The sequence below is a fragment of the Hyperolius riggenbachi genome, chromosome 9 (genome assembly GCF_040937935.1).
Source record: "Hyperolius riggenbachi isolate aHypRig1 chromosome 9, aHypRig1.pri, whole genome shotgun sequence".
Lineage (NCBI taxonomy): Eukaryota > Metazoa > Chordata > Amphibia > Anura > Hyperoliidae > Hyperolius > Hyperolius riggenbachi.
The window spans coordinates 195,065,143-195,083,975 of record NC_090654.1 but is presented as its reverse complement, the minus strand read 5'-3'; the positions used below and the strand labels follow the sequence as shown (position 1 = coordinate 195,083,975).

Here is an 18,833-nt window from a genome sequence, read left to right as displayed (position 1 = left end):
TGTTAAAAACTCTTTGAATAGATACGTCCATCAAACATTGTACTGGTGCTATGACTGCTGTGAATCATACATAAAATAATAGTTGACTACAGACTAAACTATGATGATACTTCATTTTTTTTGTATCTATGACCTATGCAATATATATATTTTTATACAAAAGTAGAGTTGCACGTTTTAAAGGACAACTAAAGTGAAAGGGATATAGAAGCACAATGCCAGTGCATCAGTAGTGTCTGAATCACACACCAGAAACAAGCATGTGGCAAATGCAGTCAAACTTAAGTCACACATCTGATCTGCATGCTTGTTCCGGGTCTATGGCTAAAAGTATTAGATGCAGAGTATCAGCAGAACAGCCAGGCAATCTGCATTTCTTAAAAGGAAATAAATATGGCAGCCTCCATATCACTCACTTCAATTGTCCTTTTTTCACAACTTCAGCAATGTGAAAACTACCTCTAATATTAGAATATGAATGTTGTGGATCAAATCTTTTCTATAACTTGATATATACATGGTTTCTCTAGTAGTTTTATGTTTTGTATATTTTTTTTGATTGCAGGTGTAAACATGTACCACCATTTTTGTGATTTTGTCAATCTTTACTTAACTCAGCATGTCAACAACTCATTCAGTACCGACATTCAGGTTGTCATGTGGGACACGGTAAGTAGCACAAAACAATGATTAGAGGCAAACTTGCAGAAGGGGGGGAGAGTATTGTAAATTGCTTTAAAGGAGAACTGTAGTGAGAGGTATATGGAGGCTGCTATATTTATTTCCTTTTAAGCAATACCAGTTGCCTGGCTATTCAGCTAATCCTCTGCCTCTAATACTTTCAGCCATAGGCCCTGAACAAGCATGCAGCAGATCAGGTGTTTCTGACAAATTTAGACAGATATGACAAGATTAGCTGCATGCTTGTTTCTGGTGTGATTCAGACACTTTTTTAGGCAAATAGACCATCAGGGCTGCCAGGCAACTGGTATTGCTTAAAAGGAAATAAATATGGCAGCCTCCATATCCCTCTCACTACAGTTCTCCTTTATAGGATACCACAACTGACATGTGGCATAATGAGATAGACATGGGTATGTACAGTGCCTAGCACACAAATAACTATGCTGTGTTCCTTTTTTTCTTTCTCTGCCTGAAAGAGGTAAATATCAGGTATGTAAGTGGCTGACTCAGTCCTGACTCAGACAGGAAGTGACTACAGTGTGACCTTCATTGATAAGAAATTCCAACTATAAAACACTTTCCTAGAAGAAAATGGCTTCTGAGAGCAAGAAAGAGATAAAAAAAGGGGGAAATTCTTATCAGTGAGGGTCACACTGTAGTCACTTCCTGTCTGAGTCAGGACTGAGTCAGCCACTTACATACCTGATATTTACCTCTTTCAGGCAGAGAAAGAAAAAAAGGAACACAGCATAGTTATTTGTGTGCTAGGCACTGTACATACCCATGTCTATCTTATTATGCCACATGTCAGTTGTGGTATCCTTTAAAGGACACCTGAAGTGAGAGGGATATGGAGGCTGCAATATTTTTTTCCTTTTAGGTCCCTTTTAGGCCTTGTTTCCATTATAAATTGCCAACGCTATCGCAAGCGCTGAACGATTTATTGAGCTTTTTTTAAGCACTTTTCCCTGCGCTTTGCACCTAGAAAACCTTTCTAAGCACTTCAGCTGAGCGAATACATTTTTTAACTTCCTGACGTTAGTCAGGAAGTGAACTGTTTGACCCAGAAATGAATAAATACAATGCATTTATTCATAAAACCGCCCGGGAAATCGCTATTCAAGCGCTTTGAGATTTTCACTATACCTTCCATTGAGCCAAAGCGCTCAGAAAATGGTACATACACTCTTATAGGAAAACATTGCACAAGTGCTTTTAGGGCGATTTCTAAAATGTAAATGAAAGTTGTATTGGAAAAGGCCAGTGGAAGGAACTTAATGTTGTACCATTTAAACAGCTGCTGCATAGAGACTTCAGAGGGGAAAGGTTGAACCTCAGTTGCTCTGTTAACCACTTCGGAAACACCAATAGTTAAAACTAAAAAAAAAAGGGTCCTTAAGAGGCCAGAGCATATTGGTCCCAAATTAGGTAAAATGGGTGTGCTATTTAGACTGTAGGTACTGACTGAGTTGAGAGTCAGTGTTCCCCTTTTAGGATGATAATATGCTTTTAATGCTTGTCAAATATTTCTCCTTAGAAGGTAGCTATGAATAAAGCAGCTATTTTAGGAAATAATACTTTTGAGGGTTATATGTCTGCCTATTCTTAAGCGTGAGAACAGGAAGCAAAGTCTCCTGTTTGTTATGAGCTGATGGTATTCTTAATCAGAGCGAGAGCGCACAGGCTGGTAAGATGCCAAATCTATGCAGTACCACTGGATTCACTGCTGCGAGAGAGGAATGCTTTTGAAGCAGGGCCACACTGTGCAATTCAAGCTACGTTATAGCACTGAAAACCATAGCTACAGTTACTGAGGACGTAATGAATAACTATGGCAAACATTTTTTTGATACTGACAAAATCATGTGTTCTTAAAATGGAGTATGGAAATATCTTGAGCATTCCATTTTAAAGGACATGTCATGAATATATACAGTATCTCACAAAAGTTAAAATACGCCTGAACTGAAAGGGATATGGAGGCTGCCATATTTATTTACTTGTAAACAATACCAGTTGCATGGCAGTCCAGCAGAACTTTCTGACATTAGTAGTGTCTGAATGACACACCTGAAATAATCATGTGGCTAATCCAGTCTGACTTCAGTCAGAAACCTCTTGTCTGCATGCTTGTTCAGGGTCTATGGCTAGACAGATGCCTTGCAGGAAGCCAGGCAATCTGCATTGTTTAAAAGGAAATATATACCTTTATATACTCGCGTATAAGTCCAATTTTTCAGCACAACAAAATAATCTAAAAAGTTACCCCCTCGGCTTATATGTGAGTCAGTGGAGCAGAACGGATGGTGGAGCAGGTTTTGTTACTGGCAGAGGAGTGAAAGGATCTTGCACTAATGATCCTGCTCTTGCCAGCTGGCTCCCTGCTGTGTCCGTGCCCCCATCCCCTGCAACATAGTGTGCAGAGTGCACTGCTCAAGACTACCTATGTCCCATGGCTTGTGGAGTGGAGTGAGCAAGCAACATGTTAGCGGTGCATTGATTGGGTGTTCTTCCTGTGTGGCAGTCGCTGTGTCTCATATCTTTGATGTCATCTGGTGGCGTCTTGAAACGGCTGTATTATCCTTGGGGCACTTTTGGCTATGGGGAAAAGGAATGACTGGGGGCACGTCTGGCTGCTGTGGAGGGGGCTATACTTGGGAAAGGGACTTATATGTGAGTCAATCACTTTTTGCCTGGTTTCTGGGGGAAAAGTGGGTACCTCTATTTATACGCGGGTCGGCTTATATGCGAGTATATACGGTGTGTCCGCTCCCATATCCCTCTCAGTACAGATGTACTTAACCTTAACCAAACGAAAAAAAAAGTTTAACTTACCTGAGGCTTCCACCAGTCCCCTGCAGCCACCCTGTGCCTGTGTCATCCTGCATCCTGGAACGATCCGCCGGTCCACCGCTGTCTTAGTTTAGTTTCCACTCCGGTCACTGTCCGCTTGCGACTTCGATCACAAGCGCTGTAATAACAGCACAGGAGATTTGGCCGCAGCCTGCGCCACCATAGACCATAATAGCAATTACGGCTATAGCGGCGCACAGTGAGTAACTTTGGCGCCGTCAGAAGACCCTGTAATTCGGCCTCCAGCAATAGCTGGAAGCTGAATTACATAATTTCCCACTCTCCACGTGGACCTAGAGGGGGAATAGTATTTATGCCGCTGGGAACTTTTGCAGCAGCAGGATACCCATATACAGCCATATACCAGCTGTATCCTGCGCCCAAGTTTCCTGGCGGCGAGATGACAGGGACGCCCTCGATATTGCTCCCGCCACTGGGAGTATCCTGCGCATTCGCAGTAAGGGCCTACTGCGCCTGATGCTCCCAGCAGCGGGTGCGTAATCATGGACGTCTGGCAGGTTTCGGACTAATCCATCTCCTAATAAGAGATTCTCTGGTATTTATATAAGCATTTACTGAACTGCAGTTGCTCAGTCCAATTGCCAAAATAGTGTACTACGAGTAGATAGATGGCTGGTATCGTTATATAGATCCTTTTCAGAGAGTGCTTTTTGTAAAAAAAAGAAAGGAAATTCTAAGAATCCCCATTGAGGAGACTGATTATTTCAAAATCTGTTAGATCTGTCACCTTTTGAACTCCCTACTGTGACTGCAACATAGGAATGTATAAGTAATGTATAGTGCATTTTACTCTGGGAGAATTGTACATTTTGTATGTATGTTTTCAATTTTACAATTTTTCATGATCGTGGTCCTTTAAGCTATTTAGATAAATGACTCATACGCCTAAATTTACAAGCTGCAGAGCATAGACGTCCTTCGATGCACACACTTGGGCCCTTTGCTTATTAAGCTGTCAGATTGTGTATTTAAAACCTTGCCAGAGTTGGGTTTTAATGACTATATGGTTATTTTGTTATTCCAGAGGGGTTACAAGTGGCCATTAGTCTGAGGAGGAGTGCAAGTGATTTTCACAATGCTGTTGTAAAATGGACAAATGTTCAGTTTTACTGCTTGGAAGAGCTACCAATATATACGATGTGCCTCATTATCACTGGGCATAAATAAATGTGATTATCATAACAAACACATGACAGATGAGGAAAGGTGACAGCACAGTAAAATGTCTGAGCCGGAGCAGATCACTTGTGAAGTTGTGTGGCAGGTGGAACAAAGCCATGTGCGGCTTGTATGGGAGTGGGAGTTGATGGCCATTAGCAGATGACAATAGCCGGCATCGTTGCTATAGTGGTCATTGTATCTCCCACACAGCAGCCAGTCAGTGTGGAGAGCAGCCTGCACACCTCAATAATTCAGGAGATTGCTGCAGAGCGTAAATCAAAATTGCTCCTTTTGATACAATCTGGCATGGTACCCAGCAGGCTGAGTGGGTGGATATCCTTCCTCATCATAGAACCAACTGGCTGCTGGTGATAAGGTCCATCTATATCCTGCCGGACCTCCCCCCAGCTGCACCCCAAGGTCCCGAGGGACAGCCTGCCAGTTCAGAAATAATGGAGAGTGGGGGCGGCAGACATATTTTAGTTATTTGGCAAGCACAGTAGACCTGGAAATAATAATATTTGACAAAGCGCTAAGAAAGAGCTATGAAAGAAAAAGTTCCAGCTTTCAGAATCAAGGTGTAGATCTAGTAGCGCAAACTAAAGCCTGATGAAGAAAGCAGCCTTGCTTCCAGCAAAGTCACTGTGTAATATTGCAGTTCAAATTCTTACATATTAAAAATACACCAGTTTGGTGACGAAGTTCTACTAACCTGCTACCTTATGATACTGAAGTCTTACCTACTCCCTACAAATACCGAACACTTACATCCCCTCTGCTGATGGCGTTCACTAACCTGCCCTCTCCCAATAGCTAACACTAACCTGCCCTCTCCCAATAGCTAACACTAACCTGCCCACTTCTAATACAGTAGCTAACACTAACCTGGCTACGTCTGATAGCTAACACTAACCTGGCTACTCCTGATGGCTAACACTAACCTGCCCACTCCTGATGGCTAACACTAACCTGTGTTCTGATAGTTAATTCTAACCTGCCCTCTCCCAATAGCTAACACTAACCTGCCCACTTCTGATACAGTAGCTAACACTAACCTGGCTACGTCTGATAGCTAACACTAACCTGGCTACTCCTGATGGCTAACACTAACCTGCCCACTCCTGATGGTTAACACTAACCTGTGTTCTCCTGATAGTTAATTCTAACCTGCCCTCTCCTGATGGCTAACACTAACCTTCCCCCTTCTGATAACTAACTTCCCTCTCCTGATATCTGCCCTCTTCTCATTGGTATTACCAATCTGCCCTCTCCTGATAGCTATCACTAACATGTCCTGTCCTAAGAGCTATCACTAACCTGCCCTCTCCTGATAGCCATCACTAACCTGTACTCACCTGATACTTAAGCCTAACCTACTCCCTCCTGATATCTTCCTCTATCATACCCTAACACAATACTGCCTTCTCAATATCAAATACGATGCTTCCCTTCCTGACCTCTAAAACAAACCTACCCCCTCTTTATACCCAATACTAAGCTACTCCCTCCTGATACCTAAACCTTACCTACCCCTGCCTGATAACGAACTCTAACCTAATGGAGAGTGGGGGCGGCAGAAATATTTTAGTTATTTGGCAAGCACAGTAGACCTGGAAATAATAATATTTGACAAAGCGCTAAGAAAGAGCTATGAAAGAAAAAGTTCCAGCTTTCAGAATCAAGGTGTAGATCTAGTAGCGCAAACTAAAGCCTGGTGAAGAAAGCAGCCTTTCTTCCAGCAAAGTCACTGTGTAATATTGCAGTTCAAATTCTTACATATTAAAAATACACCAGTTTGGTGACGAAGTTCTACTAACCTGCTACCTTATGATACTGAAGTCTTACCTACTCCCTACAAATACCGAACACTTACATCCCCTCTGCTGATGGCGTTCACTAACCTGCCCTCTCCCAATAGCTAACACTAACCTGCCCTCTCCCAATAGCTAACACTAACCTGCCCACTTCTGATACAGTAGCTAACACTAACCTGCCCACTTCTGATACAGTAGCTAACACTAACCTGGCTACTCCTGATGGCTAACACTAACTTGCCCACTCCTGATGGCTAACACTAACCTGCCCACTCCTGATGGCTAGCACTAACCTGCCCACTCCTGATGGCTAGCACTAACCTGTCCACTCCTGATGGCTAGCACAAACCTGTCCACTCCTGATGGCTAGCACTAACCTGCCCACTCCTGATGGCTAGCACTAACCTGCCCACTCCTGATGGCTAGCACTAACCTGCCCACTCCTGATGGCTAGCACTAACCTGCCCACGCCTGATGGTTAACACTAACCTGTGTTCTCCTGATAGTTAATTCTAACCTGCCCTCTCCTGATAGCTAACACTAACCTTCCCCCTTCTGATAACTAACCTCCCTCTCCTGATATCTGCCCTCTTCTCATTGGTATTACCAATCTGCCCTCTCCTGATCGCTATCACTAACCTGTCCTGTCCTAAGAGCTATCACTAACCTGCCCTCTCCTGATAGCCATCACTAACCTGTACCCACCTGATACTTAAGCCTAACCTACTCCCTCCTGATATCTTCCTCTATCATACCCTAACACAATACTGCCTTCTCTCAATATCAAATACTATGCTTCCCTTCCTGACCTCAAAAACAAACCTACCCTCTCTTTATACCCAATACTAAGCTACTCCCTCCTGATTCCTAAACCTTACCTACCCCTGCCTGATAACTAACTCTAACCTGCCTTTTACTAATGCCTATCCATGACCTGCCCTTCCGTGAGGCCTAACACTGACACGCCCTTTGCTGATACCTAACACGGATTTCCCCCTTACTGATATCTAGCACTGACATGCCCCTTACTGATATCTAGCACTGACCTGCCCCTTACTGATATCTAGCACTGACATGCCCCTTACCGATATCTAGCACTGAACTGCCCCTTACTGATATCTAGCACTGACATGCCCCTTACTGATATCTAGCACTGACCTGCTCTTTACTGATATCAGCACTGACATGCCCCTTACTGATATCTAGCACTGACCTGCCCCATCCCTGTACCTAACACTAACCTACTCCATGTTGATGCAGTATCTAAAACGGATTTTCACCATCATTTGTCCAAAACTAACCAATTTTAAAGAAAAATGTTAACCCTACCTCGACCCTTCTCTGGCTTGCACCATTACCATGGGCGTCTGCAGAACATTTTGAGTGGTGACAGGTGCCCCCCAGTTTAGTTAGTTACAGGGACCCCCACCCCACTCACCGTGATGTGTCAGACCTTAGATCAGCGCCGCCCGCTTGCTTTGTCCTGTCTGTACCCGCTGCCTATCTTGTAACAGGCAGCATTACTCAGAACTCCGATCAGCCAGCGACCAGTGAGAAGCGGGCGCATAGTAACCCCTGTAGACACTGCGCTGCAGATGCAAAAGTGACATATGACGTCACTTCCGCATATCAGTGCGGTGTCTGCGAGGTACTAGCGCCTGCTTCATTTGCCCCCGGAAGGTCATGAGTTGATAAAGGTGTACCTTATTGTTCTTGGCAGTGGTATAATGTGCTTGTGACATTGAATACACGCAGTGTAAAACCCCATCTACACCATACAATTTATTGTCCGATTTGATTCAATTCATTTCAATTCAATCTGACATGTCCAATCAGGATTTGATACAATTTGCCATTATTTTGCAATGGCAAATTGAATCGAATCCCGATCGGACATGTCAGATTGAATCGAATCTAATCGAATTGAATCGGACAAAATATTGTATGGTGTAGATGCACAATAACAGGGGTGTTCATTTCTAAGAGTAGTCAGTGAGGACTGAGATATATATATAGGCATTCCCTTATTCCAGTTTCAGGCAGCCACACACAAGGCCTATCTGAAATAATAATTTGGCATTGTGTGTACATAAGCATTCCACAGGGCACAGGCTGCTGGGTTGTTTCATATGCACAGAAAAGAATTGTAAATCAATGTTCTCTTCATCTGATTGCAGAGTTTCTATGGCTATGGAGATCTGTTTGGTGAGACATGGAAAGCATTTACTGACCATGAGGTCATTCACTTGAAAGCATACGATTCAAAACGGGTAAATAGTTTTAAATCACATATTTATAAATCACTGATGTTTAATTTCTCCAAGATTGCATGTGGTCTAGAAGAGTGTTACATTTTGCCCCATATCACCTTTCCACAGAAGCAATCAATTAATCAGATTCCTAAGGTGACCAAGAATGTTTTTTTGCTTGTTGGTTCTCATCTGGAGCTGCGCGGCCCTGATGTGATTAGCGACAATTGTTGCTAATCTTTTGTGGGGCCGAGCTCAGCGATGGGGACAATGGAATAGTGAGGAAAGCCTTAATAGGATACTGAGGCTTCCCTCTCTTGAGGGCCCGTTTCCACTACACGCAGATTGGATGCAGAAAAACTGACTCCAATGAATGTCTATGGGAAAATCTGCATCAGAAAAATCGCGTTTGGTGGAAACAGGCCCATAGGCATTCATTGGAGTTTTTCTGCATCCATTCTGCATCCAATCTGCGTGTAGTGGAAACAGGCCCTTAGTCAGAGCACCTGATCTGCAAGCTTGTTTAGAGTCTATGGCTAAAAGCATTAAAGGCAGAGGATCAGGAAAGCCAGGTAATATGCATTGGGGTTGATTCATGAACATTTACTGCGCTAAACTGCGCAGGTTAATCCAGCAAGCGCACGCTGCTGTCAGCATAGTGGGGGACATTTATCAAGAGTGTCTGAGACAAAATATTAGTAGGTTTTTAGAAATCCATGCAGAACGGTCTCAGAAATCACTAAATGGTGCAGATTCCTTCTAAAACTGTTGTAAAATAGGTGGAGTCTCTCAGACAGTGCAGTGTGTGAGGGGAATTGCTGTTGCTGAGGTAACCAACACACCTGCTGTATTGATAGCAGCAGGCTCTGAGGAGGAATTCAGCAGGGGAAGGGGGGGGGGGGGGAGCACCACACAAATCATGTCTAGCCTGCAATTCTACATCTGTAGAACTACTATAAAGCACTTCTTAATCTGCGCCAGTTTAGGGATGGATTTGCACTTTCCTTAACTGTAGTGCAGCTCTAGAAATCCACGCTAAATTGCAACTATTACCAAGGATTTAAGAAGGTTCTTATTATCATGCAGAACTGTTCTTCCTGCTGGTTAGAACAGATTAAGAAGAAAAAACTGTCGGTAATGTGTTGATAAATCTCCCCCAGTGTGCGCTCTTCAGCGATGCGCGCTCCTTTGAAGTACTTGCTTATTCTATGTAGAGTGACCATGATACTTTAATAGTGCAGCCGCTTCTACGTTAATTAATGTAGTAACGGCAGCACTATTAAATAGTTCCCTTAATGTTTTTTGGGTGTTCGGGCAACTGGCCAAATTCCTCAAAGCCCAACAATATAAGCAGGAAAAGAGGTGGGGTGGGGATGGTTCCAAGAGGCAAGATTTTAGGAGACCACACTTATTCTTCTACTCCCCCCTCCATGCACCTCTTCTAGTACCCTACATTGTGCTCTCTTATCTTCCCCTCACTTTCAACTCCCCCCAACTAATCTGCACCCCTCAACTGGTTTACATGTCTTGCCCTAAGTCACACTGAACATGCACTAAGTGAAAAAATTAGAACTCATGCATATTATTTTTTAATTTTTAAGATCTGCTTCAAGGATGCGGTGTTCGCACTTCTCCCAAGGATGAGATATGGCCTTTTTTACAACACACCACTGGTAAGCTGGTTGCATGTGATCATGGATGACAAGAGACTCATTGTTTGAAGAGAGAGGATTCATGCTTTAATATGGCCATAAATCTGAGCAGGTTTTGTGTTTATAGATCTCGCACTGTCGCGGCACTGGATTATTCCAAGCTTTTTCCCAACATGTGCTTCACCGGCTGAACATCTCTCAGGAAGTGATGAAGGTATGAGGTGGGAGTTTCCTTTCTAGCGCAGGAAGTGAAAGTGATATCTTCCCTATTGAGTCTTCTCAGCTTCTCCATCACTAAATTATAGTACAGAAATAATAATACTGTAGAGGTTCAGTTATTAATGGTCATGGATCACTAAAAGTATTCTCAATTTATATCAGGGGACACTTGATTTCTGAATGAACTTTTTAAAAGCAGTTGTTTTGGCTGGCAACCAGTTGACTTAAATCCTGGTGTTTATGCTGTTTTTATAACATATAAAACCTCTATTTGAAATATACATTTATACCATATTTTTTGGACCATAAGACGCACCTGGCCATAAAACACACCTTGGTTTAGGAGACAAAAAACGGGAAAAAATATACTAAACTTAGTGCGCCCCAAGGCTCCTGTAACTGTATACCCCAAAGCAATTGTTGTGTAAAAGCACATCTGAATCCCAGTGGCGCCTATGCCCCCCCACCCCCCGCAAGGCTTTCTGTAACATGCGGCAATTGCAAAATAATAGCATAGAGGAAGCCCTTCCTGGCACACTCCTACATCTTGTGTCTCCTCCACTGCAATCGCTGCAAGGGGCCACCACATGTCTTGTGTTTTGAAAAATATGGTAATTTGCCAGAAGTCTAATTTTTAACCAAGTAAAACTTTTCGGCCATAGGAGGAAAAAGTCCGGATTACCATTCTAATACGAAGTACAGAGTTCCGGAAAATACTAAATTTGGACAAGGTATGAACTCATTTTTACTTTTTGGTTGTTAAAGCTAATTGCCCATTTACTTACCTGAGGCTTCATCCAGCCCCCTGAAGCCTTCCTGTTCCCTCGCCATCATCCCGCACTTCTCCGTCCCTTCCTTGTCCACCTCCATTGGGCTCCCATTGACGGACGAGCTCTGCACAGTAAGCAAAAATTGCTACCATGCATGCGCAGACCGCTCCCGACTACGGACACACTCTGCCAGTACCACGAATACCCAGCAACTCGGGAGTCAGACAGATTTTGGAGGGGGACAGCGGAGGAACGGCTGAGCACAGAATAATGGCACAGAAGCAGGGGGACTTCAGGGTGCTGGTAGAAGCCCCAGGTAATTAAATGGGCAAATGTTTTTTTCACTTTAAGTAAGAGACAAAAAAATCACTGTTTTCATCAATCAGCAGGAGCATTCCTTCTTGTTTTTGAAGAATTAGATTTGGAAGGAAATTTTAGAATTTATATTATGAGTCAGTTGGTGTATTTTGCCAGCGTATGCAGACAAAAATAGCAAGGACACTCTCACTTGTCCTTCCCTGGTGCAAACACTTTCTCTATTAGTAATTTAAGTGAGACCTGCACCTCACAACGTTAAGGTCCCTTGTACTAACTTGCTCTGTCAAACATGGTGGTCTGCTCTACCATTTTTGGGAAACCACTCCCATTTTTGAGGACTCATCTTTTGCTATTTTAAAAGGAACCTGAGGTATAAGACCTATGAAAGCTGCCCATATTTATTTCCTTTTAAGCAATACCAGTTGCCTGGCGGTCCTGCTGATCTTTCTGGTCAGTAGGGTCTGAATCACACACCTGAAAAAAGCATGCAGCTAATCTTGTCAGATTTGTCATAGACCTGTGAACTGCATACTGGTTCAGAGGCTATGTCTTAAAGTAGAGGCAGAGAATCAGCTGGACAGCCAGGCAACTGTTATTATTTAAAAGGAAAAAAACATGTCAGCCTCCATATCCAACTCGCCACAGATTCCCTTTAAAGTGGATCCGAAATAAACTTTTACTCATTACATAGTTGTGTTCCTTTCATATAGTTTATAGGGCATTCCTCAAGCCAAATCCTTTTTTTTAATACTCTAATTCCCTATAAAATACATATAAACAGAACAAAATAAGAAGCATGTTTCTTCCTGATTAAAAGACCTCTGACCTCTAAATAAAAAAATTGGTACTCACCTGAGGCTTTCTGTAGCCCACCGTAGGTCGGGAGGTCCCACGGCGTCCATCTTGCTCTTCTCCCTGGGCCTGTCCAGAAATGGCTTCCCGGCAGCTCCCGGGCGACACTGGGCCCGAGTGTCGGGCTCCTCTTCCTTAAACGTCACGGCTGTCGTCACCACGCCGGCCGCCTCGCATCATCACGGCAGCCGGCATGACAGTACTGTGCATGCGCGGTTTAATCGCGCATGCGCAGTACTGTCACGCCGGCCACCGTGATTAACCCTTAGACTGCCACGGACATCTTTAGGTGTTTAGTGTTTTTGCATCCGTACGCCACGGACATCTAAAGGCATTTTAGTAGAGAACTACTTCCACCTACAGCAGACGTCTGTAGGCATTTTTATTTCCCAATATACCCGTGCCACGGACATCAAAAAAGCGTTTGGTTCGAAGTTTTGGGTCAGGGCCAACTTTACTTGAAATATACAAATGATTCAAAGATGAGTCAGAATTATGCTAATGTTACTGCAAATCTATGCAGCTTGAAAATGGACCAGCCAAATGCTTCCACTGCAAGATTTGATTCATTTTACAATAGAATTTCATAATAGTTAGCATAAGTATGTAGTAGGGCTGAACGGTTTCACGGTTTTCAACCGAAACCTCGGTACCTGTCAAGACGATCTAGAGATTGTCAGCACCTGCGGGTTTCCCCGACGTCCGCTGTGCTGCTCCGTACGGCTCCGCCCACCGCCGCACTGTCATGTGGTGCCACCATGGCTGCTGGCTGCCAGCTGATCAAGCCCACGTGCACGCTCAACACCGCTGCTGGATGCTCCCCGCAGCCGCCAGGTGATACAGGACGCTTTGCTTCTGCCTCTGCTGGGAACCACAAGGGATGCCCTCGCTTTTCCGCTGCTGCCTGCTTGTCACATCGCAGCCGCAGGAGGAATCTGGAACTGCAAACCTGCCACTACAGATCAGTGCAGGAATCTAGCAAGCACGGCCAGGATGCCGCAGCTGCTGTTGCTGGCTGACACCCTGACGATGCCATCTATGGGTCCCGCTGTCCCTGCTGCCCAGGGAACCAGAACACCGATGCTCCACCACTGCGGCCATGGAAAATCAGGATGCCGCTGCACTGCTACTTCTGCTGGGCTACAGCTCCTCCAGGCCTGCTAAGGCTGAAACCCTGCTGCTAGCATCACTGTGTCCTGCCTGTGTCCCACCATACCAACGGTGCTTAGTCCTTTATGTATCCGGGGACTGATCACTGTCCCATCCTTTGGGCCACCCCTAGCTGACCACTTGGTTCCTGTTCACCAGTACTGGACTAGGCCCGTAAGCCAGGGGCTAAAGTAGTAAGCATGGTCACAGGGGTATGCAGGGCCAGGACTGTAAATTTCCACCACCACGGAGCAGGCTCAGAGAGAAACAGAGCGGTCACAGAGAGACACAGAGGAGACACGAGGAGGCACGGAGCGGGCACAGAGAGACACAGAAGAGACAGAGCTGACACAGAGGAGACACAAGGGGGCACATAGAAAGACACAGAGGAGACAAGAGGGGGCACATAGAGAGACACAGAGGAGGCACGGAGTGGGCACAGAGGAGACACAGAGAAGACACGAGGGAGCACATAGAGAGACAGAGAGGAGGCACGGAGCAGGCACAGAGGAGACAGAGCAGACACAAAGGAGACACGAGGGGGCACATAGAGAGACACAGAGGAGGCACAGAGAGACACAGAGCGGGCACAGAGGAGGTACGAGGGGGCACAAAGAGGCTCAGAGGGGGAACAAAGCTTGATTGGAAAAAAATTGTGAATCGAATCGAAATCGTGATTTCGGACAGAAATCGCTCGATGCTCAATCTTTCCCTAAAATCGTTCAGGCCTAGCATGTAGCATAATAATTAGCATAATGCTCCATCATCATCTCAAATGTATTTGCAATTTGACATCCCTACAAACTGATGTGGACTTTGGTACATGTAGATTGGTGCAAGACATTTAAAGTGTACCTGAAGGGAAAAAAAGTGTCCCGGGGGGGTACTTGCCTCGGGTGAAGGAAGCCTCTGGATCCTAAAGGGGTTTCCCCTTCCTCCTCACCTAAGGGGATCCAGCGCTGGGCCCCCCCAAAGACCTCCTTTTCAGGAGCCTCGCACAGGAGCAGTACCAACTTCCCTATTGGGATCCAGCGGAAGTAGTCAAGCCCAATCGTGTCCACTCTAGAGCGGACCCGATCAGGCTTGTCAAATTTCACAAGCGCTTGAGTAGGAAGCTGATACTGCCCTTGTGTAAATATTATGCTGCCTGTTGCTCCAGGGGAGCCAATGCTGGTGCGGGGCTGTAAAGGGGGACGAGGGAAGTCTCATTAGTATCCAGAGGCTTGTGGTAAGTATCTGATTTTTTTTTTTTTTAAATTAATCTCGCAGGTGTCCTTTAATAAACACATTGTAAACAGCTCTGCGTAATATTTTGGCGCTTTATAAATACAATAAATAATAAATAACTGGCCTTATTAAGAAATTAGCTGACAATCTTAAGGGTGGTGCACACCATGCAATTTCCCATCAGATAGATGGGTTGATTCGATTATTTCCAAAAAGTCCGATCTGATTACCGATTGTTTTTCTGATCGATGTTGTGCACAAGTGATCGGAAACAGTGTTACAGTGTAGGTATTGTTTAAGTCCATATCCAGGAAAAAAAATGCTCCCATGTCCAGTAAAATAAAGTGTTTCCTCACCTGCATGCCTCAACCTAAAAAATCAACTGACAAACAAAAACAATAATTATGTAATATTTTTAAAAGTGTGACTTATGAAGGTGCCAAGCAGTCCACTCTCCTAGTGTAGCAGTGCATTGCCTTTTGGGAAAAGGCGTAGCCAAGCGGCAATTCTATTTTCCAGCGTCGTGCCAAAATCATCTATTGACAAGAATAATTGCTTTGATTGTTATATATCTGCTGAACGTCCTCTAGTAGAATCACTTATTTGTTCCAGAATATACCTGTCGGCAAACAGCAGTGGCACCTTTTCACTGTTTTAGTGTGTTTGTGTGTACAGTATATGGTATATGCTTGTGTGCAATTTATTCCCTTTTATTCTTCCAGCTAGTTGAAGCACTGAAGACAGTTCCCCTATATCAAGTACAAGTTGTGGATTACAAGTATAGGTACGTCACCGAGATGTCGAGAGAGGGGGGGGGGGGGGCTGCGCGGGACAAGACCGCTGTTATTGGTGAAGGATTTATGTTGTTTACAGTGATCTTCTTCTAAGGTTCTGTACAACATTTGAAACTGCCATATAAAGCTGGCCAGGAGTGGTAAAGTCAGAATGTCTAACCAGGTAGATTCAGATGGCATAGTCAAAAACAGAAATCTAAAGGTGCAGATCGATCAAGAATCAAATGTCTCTTTGATCGAATCTGATAAGAGAGAGATCTTTTGCCTGCCTATACACTGCAGACCGATTCCCTGCCGCCTCCACTGCTTGCCTGGCCACTCCCCTAAAGTAAATGTCTGTTCCCCCTGGAGTCCTTTCTGTGTAAAATTTCATCTGAACTGCTCCCGTGACTCATGGCCTCTTTCAATGTCACCATTGAGCACATCCACGTGGCACGTGTGTCATGTGATGTGTGTGTGATGTCACGATAGAGCACTTTTGCAGGGGAACTCATGTCCGATCAACGCATTTGAGGGATTTTGGCCTGAAATCAGTCGAATCATCGATCAGGCAGAGATGTTGCAGCACAGATTTTCACCCGATTTAATAAAATGATCAAATCGGGTGGTCGATCGGGCTGCAAAAACAGTAACTGTATGGGCATCTTAAATGTACCTGGGCTTATGTAAGAGTCAGTATAATTATTGAATTTAGAATAGAGTGTTTCACTGAATGAGCCAGAAATTGTTGATGAGAACCAAGCAGATTGTGGATCACTAATAACAGCTTGCTTCCTCGTACATTTATCTTACACTCTGTTATTTGTTTTCATTAGGTCTCTTGGATTCCTTGAACAGCTGAAGATCACACATAACTCTGATATATTTATTGGGATGCATGGAGCCGGGCTGACACATTTATTGTTTTTACCAGACTGGGCTGTTGTGTTTGAACTGTGAGTACTTTCACCAGCATTGCAAATACCACAGAAGAATGCCTGTACGGTTTTACGAATACCTGTGCTTACTGAAAGTTGTAGAACTCGTACAGAGAGGTAATGACTAAACATACTAACTTAGAATATCTTGTGTACAGAGTGGGATTCAAAATGTCATTTGCACTTTCCAAGAGCCTGCTGTCCAGATGCTGCCCTCCTCTCTGGACCACACTCCCCACTAAAGATCACAGCCCTTGTATAGCAGGGGGGAGAAAAGGCTGTACAGACATGTCACTAGCCTCTTGGCTAGCAGTGTATTCTGTTGCTATGCAGGGGGTGGGGGAGAGCCCTCAGTGGCATATGACAGAGGACACAGAGGGGGCAGGTTGAGTAGGGAGAACAGAGCCCTTGGCCAGTGCTCTGCTGAGTCGATCCTCCATACTGATCATTGGCCGAGTCACCAAGGGTGGCTGAGGTGTTTGTACACTTGTAAGATTTTTGGCTAAAGCATCCCAGGCTGTAGGGCCACTGTACACATGCTAGAGTCTGGGAGGTCAGGGCCACTGTGCACATGTTATAATCAAAGAGGTTAGGGGCCCACTGTACACAACCTAGATTCTTGGCAGAAGCGACCCCTCTTAGCCGAGAACAGTCTTGCGTGTGAACAAGGCTAACGTGGCCTTTTGGGAACAAAGGGACTGAGGGTGAGTGGCAGAAAGTAGTGAAGGAAGGTCATGAATTTTTCTCAGTGTAAAAAGTTTAAGTACATGTATTTTTGTTGCAGCTGTGCTGGGCTGGGATTCTTGGAGCCAGTCTGCTGAAGGGAAAAAACAACTCTTTATGCACAGTCCCACAGTAAAATATTATAGGCATTTGGCCTGGAAGTCTTTAGTAATTCAACAAGAAACTTTCTATAGGAGCACATTAGAATGAAATAACTTCTAGTACAATTCTTTCTTAAAATATGTCTTTGGTTATATTCATATTTCTGGAAGTGGCTTAACATGACGCCTTTCAGTGGAATGATTTATACATATTTATAGACTCCTAAAATAAAGCACTGAGCTTAGTTCCCATGAGCCCTGTGTTCAGGGTCATCGGGATAGCAGGCACACCAGATCTGTGTGTTTGCTTATGAAGTTTCTGATAATCCACAGGCATTAATCATAGTGACAGGGTCCCTTACCCCTATTAGTAATTCTTGTAAACCTGACGTAGTGCAGGTATAGTATTACATTATCAATCTTGTTTGATGGGCGTTTAGGGCCTTAAGGGATAGAAAAGAGATACATTGAGTCAAGTTCAATAATTTCTGAGTTGAATCAATGTCACAAAGCAGTAAGGAGCTAGATGGATTGTGATCTGTGGACAGGCCAAGGGATCTTCAGAAATCATAAAAATGCCACATCATTGATACTTTCTCAAAAGCATCCATAGATCTGACTTGTTTTTCCAGATTGAGATTTGAAGAATTTCGGGATAAAAAGAGAACATGATTTATAATATCAGGCCCCACTTAGGTTACTCTGATTTAGAGTTAAAGAGGAACTCCAGTGAAAATAATGTAATAGAAAATTGCTTCATTTTTTTCAATAATTATGTATAAATCATTTAGTCAATGTTTTCCCATTGTAATATCTTTCCTCTCCCTGATTTACATTCTGACATTCAGTGGAAGGAGAGATATCAGTGGAAGGAGATGCTGTTTGCTTTTTTGGCAGTTGGACCCAGCTGTAAACAGCTGTCATATCCCACAATGCAATGAGGTTCACAGACAGGAAACTGTATGGACCATTGTCCTGACATTGCACTGTGGGAGGGGTTTCACCACAATATCAGCCATACAGAGCCCCCTGATGATCCGTTTTTGAAAATGTAAAGATTTCACATGGGAAAGGGAGTATCAGCTACTGATTGGGATAAAGTTCAATTCTTGGTCACGGTTTCTCTATAAATGAGTGGCAGCATCAAGTGACCATGTGAAAGTGAAAATCTGTGGATTCCTGCCCAGTATTTTAATTTACTCATTCTTTGGAAGATCAATTGGTGTGTTTAGGATTGTTGTCTTTCTGCATGACTGTCTCTTCTAATTCAGTTCTCAGTCAGATGTACTGTATTCACATTAACCTTTAGAAGTCTTTGCTATAGTTAAG

At 43.9% G+C, this 18,833-nt stretch overlaps 1 protein-coding gene across 2 annotated transcripts in view; it reads left to right on the top strand.

Moving 5' to 3' along the window:
* The window catches only part of EOGT (EGF domain specific O-linked N-acetylglucosamine transferase), a 185,136-nt gene that overhangs the window by 164,811 nt on the left and 1,492 nt on the right, over nucleotides 1-18,833 (top strand). For both annotated transcript variants that reach the window (XM_068253834.1, XM_068253833.1), the window contains exons 8-14: nucleotides 566-669; nucleotides 8,711-8,803; nucleotides 10,384-10,455; nucleotides 10,562-10,648; nucleotides 11,316-11,384; nucleotides 15,692-15,753; nucleotides 16,579-16,698. In XM_068253834.1, coding sequence (XP_068109935.1) covers nucleotides 566-669; nucleotides 8,711-8,803; nucleotides 10,384-10,455; nucleotides 10,562-10,648; nucleotides 11,316-11,384; nucleotides 15,692-15,753; nucleotides 16,579-16,698 — 607 coding nt within the window. The remainder of the gene's footprint in view (nucleotides 1-565; nucleotides 670-8,710; nucleotides 8,804-10,383; nucleotides 10,456-10,561; nucleotides 10,649-11,315; nucleotides 11,385-15,691; nucleotides 15,754-16,578; nucleotides 16,699-18,833) is intronic.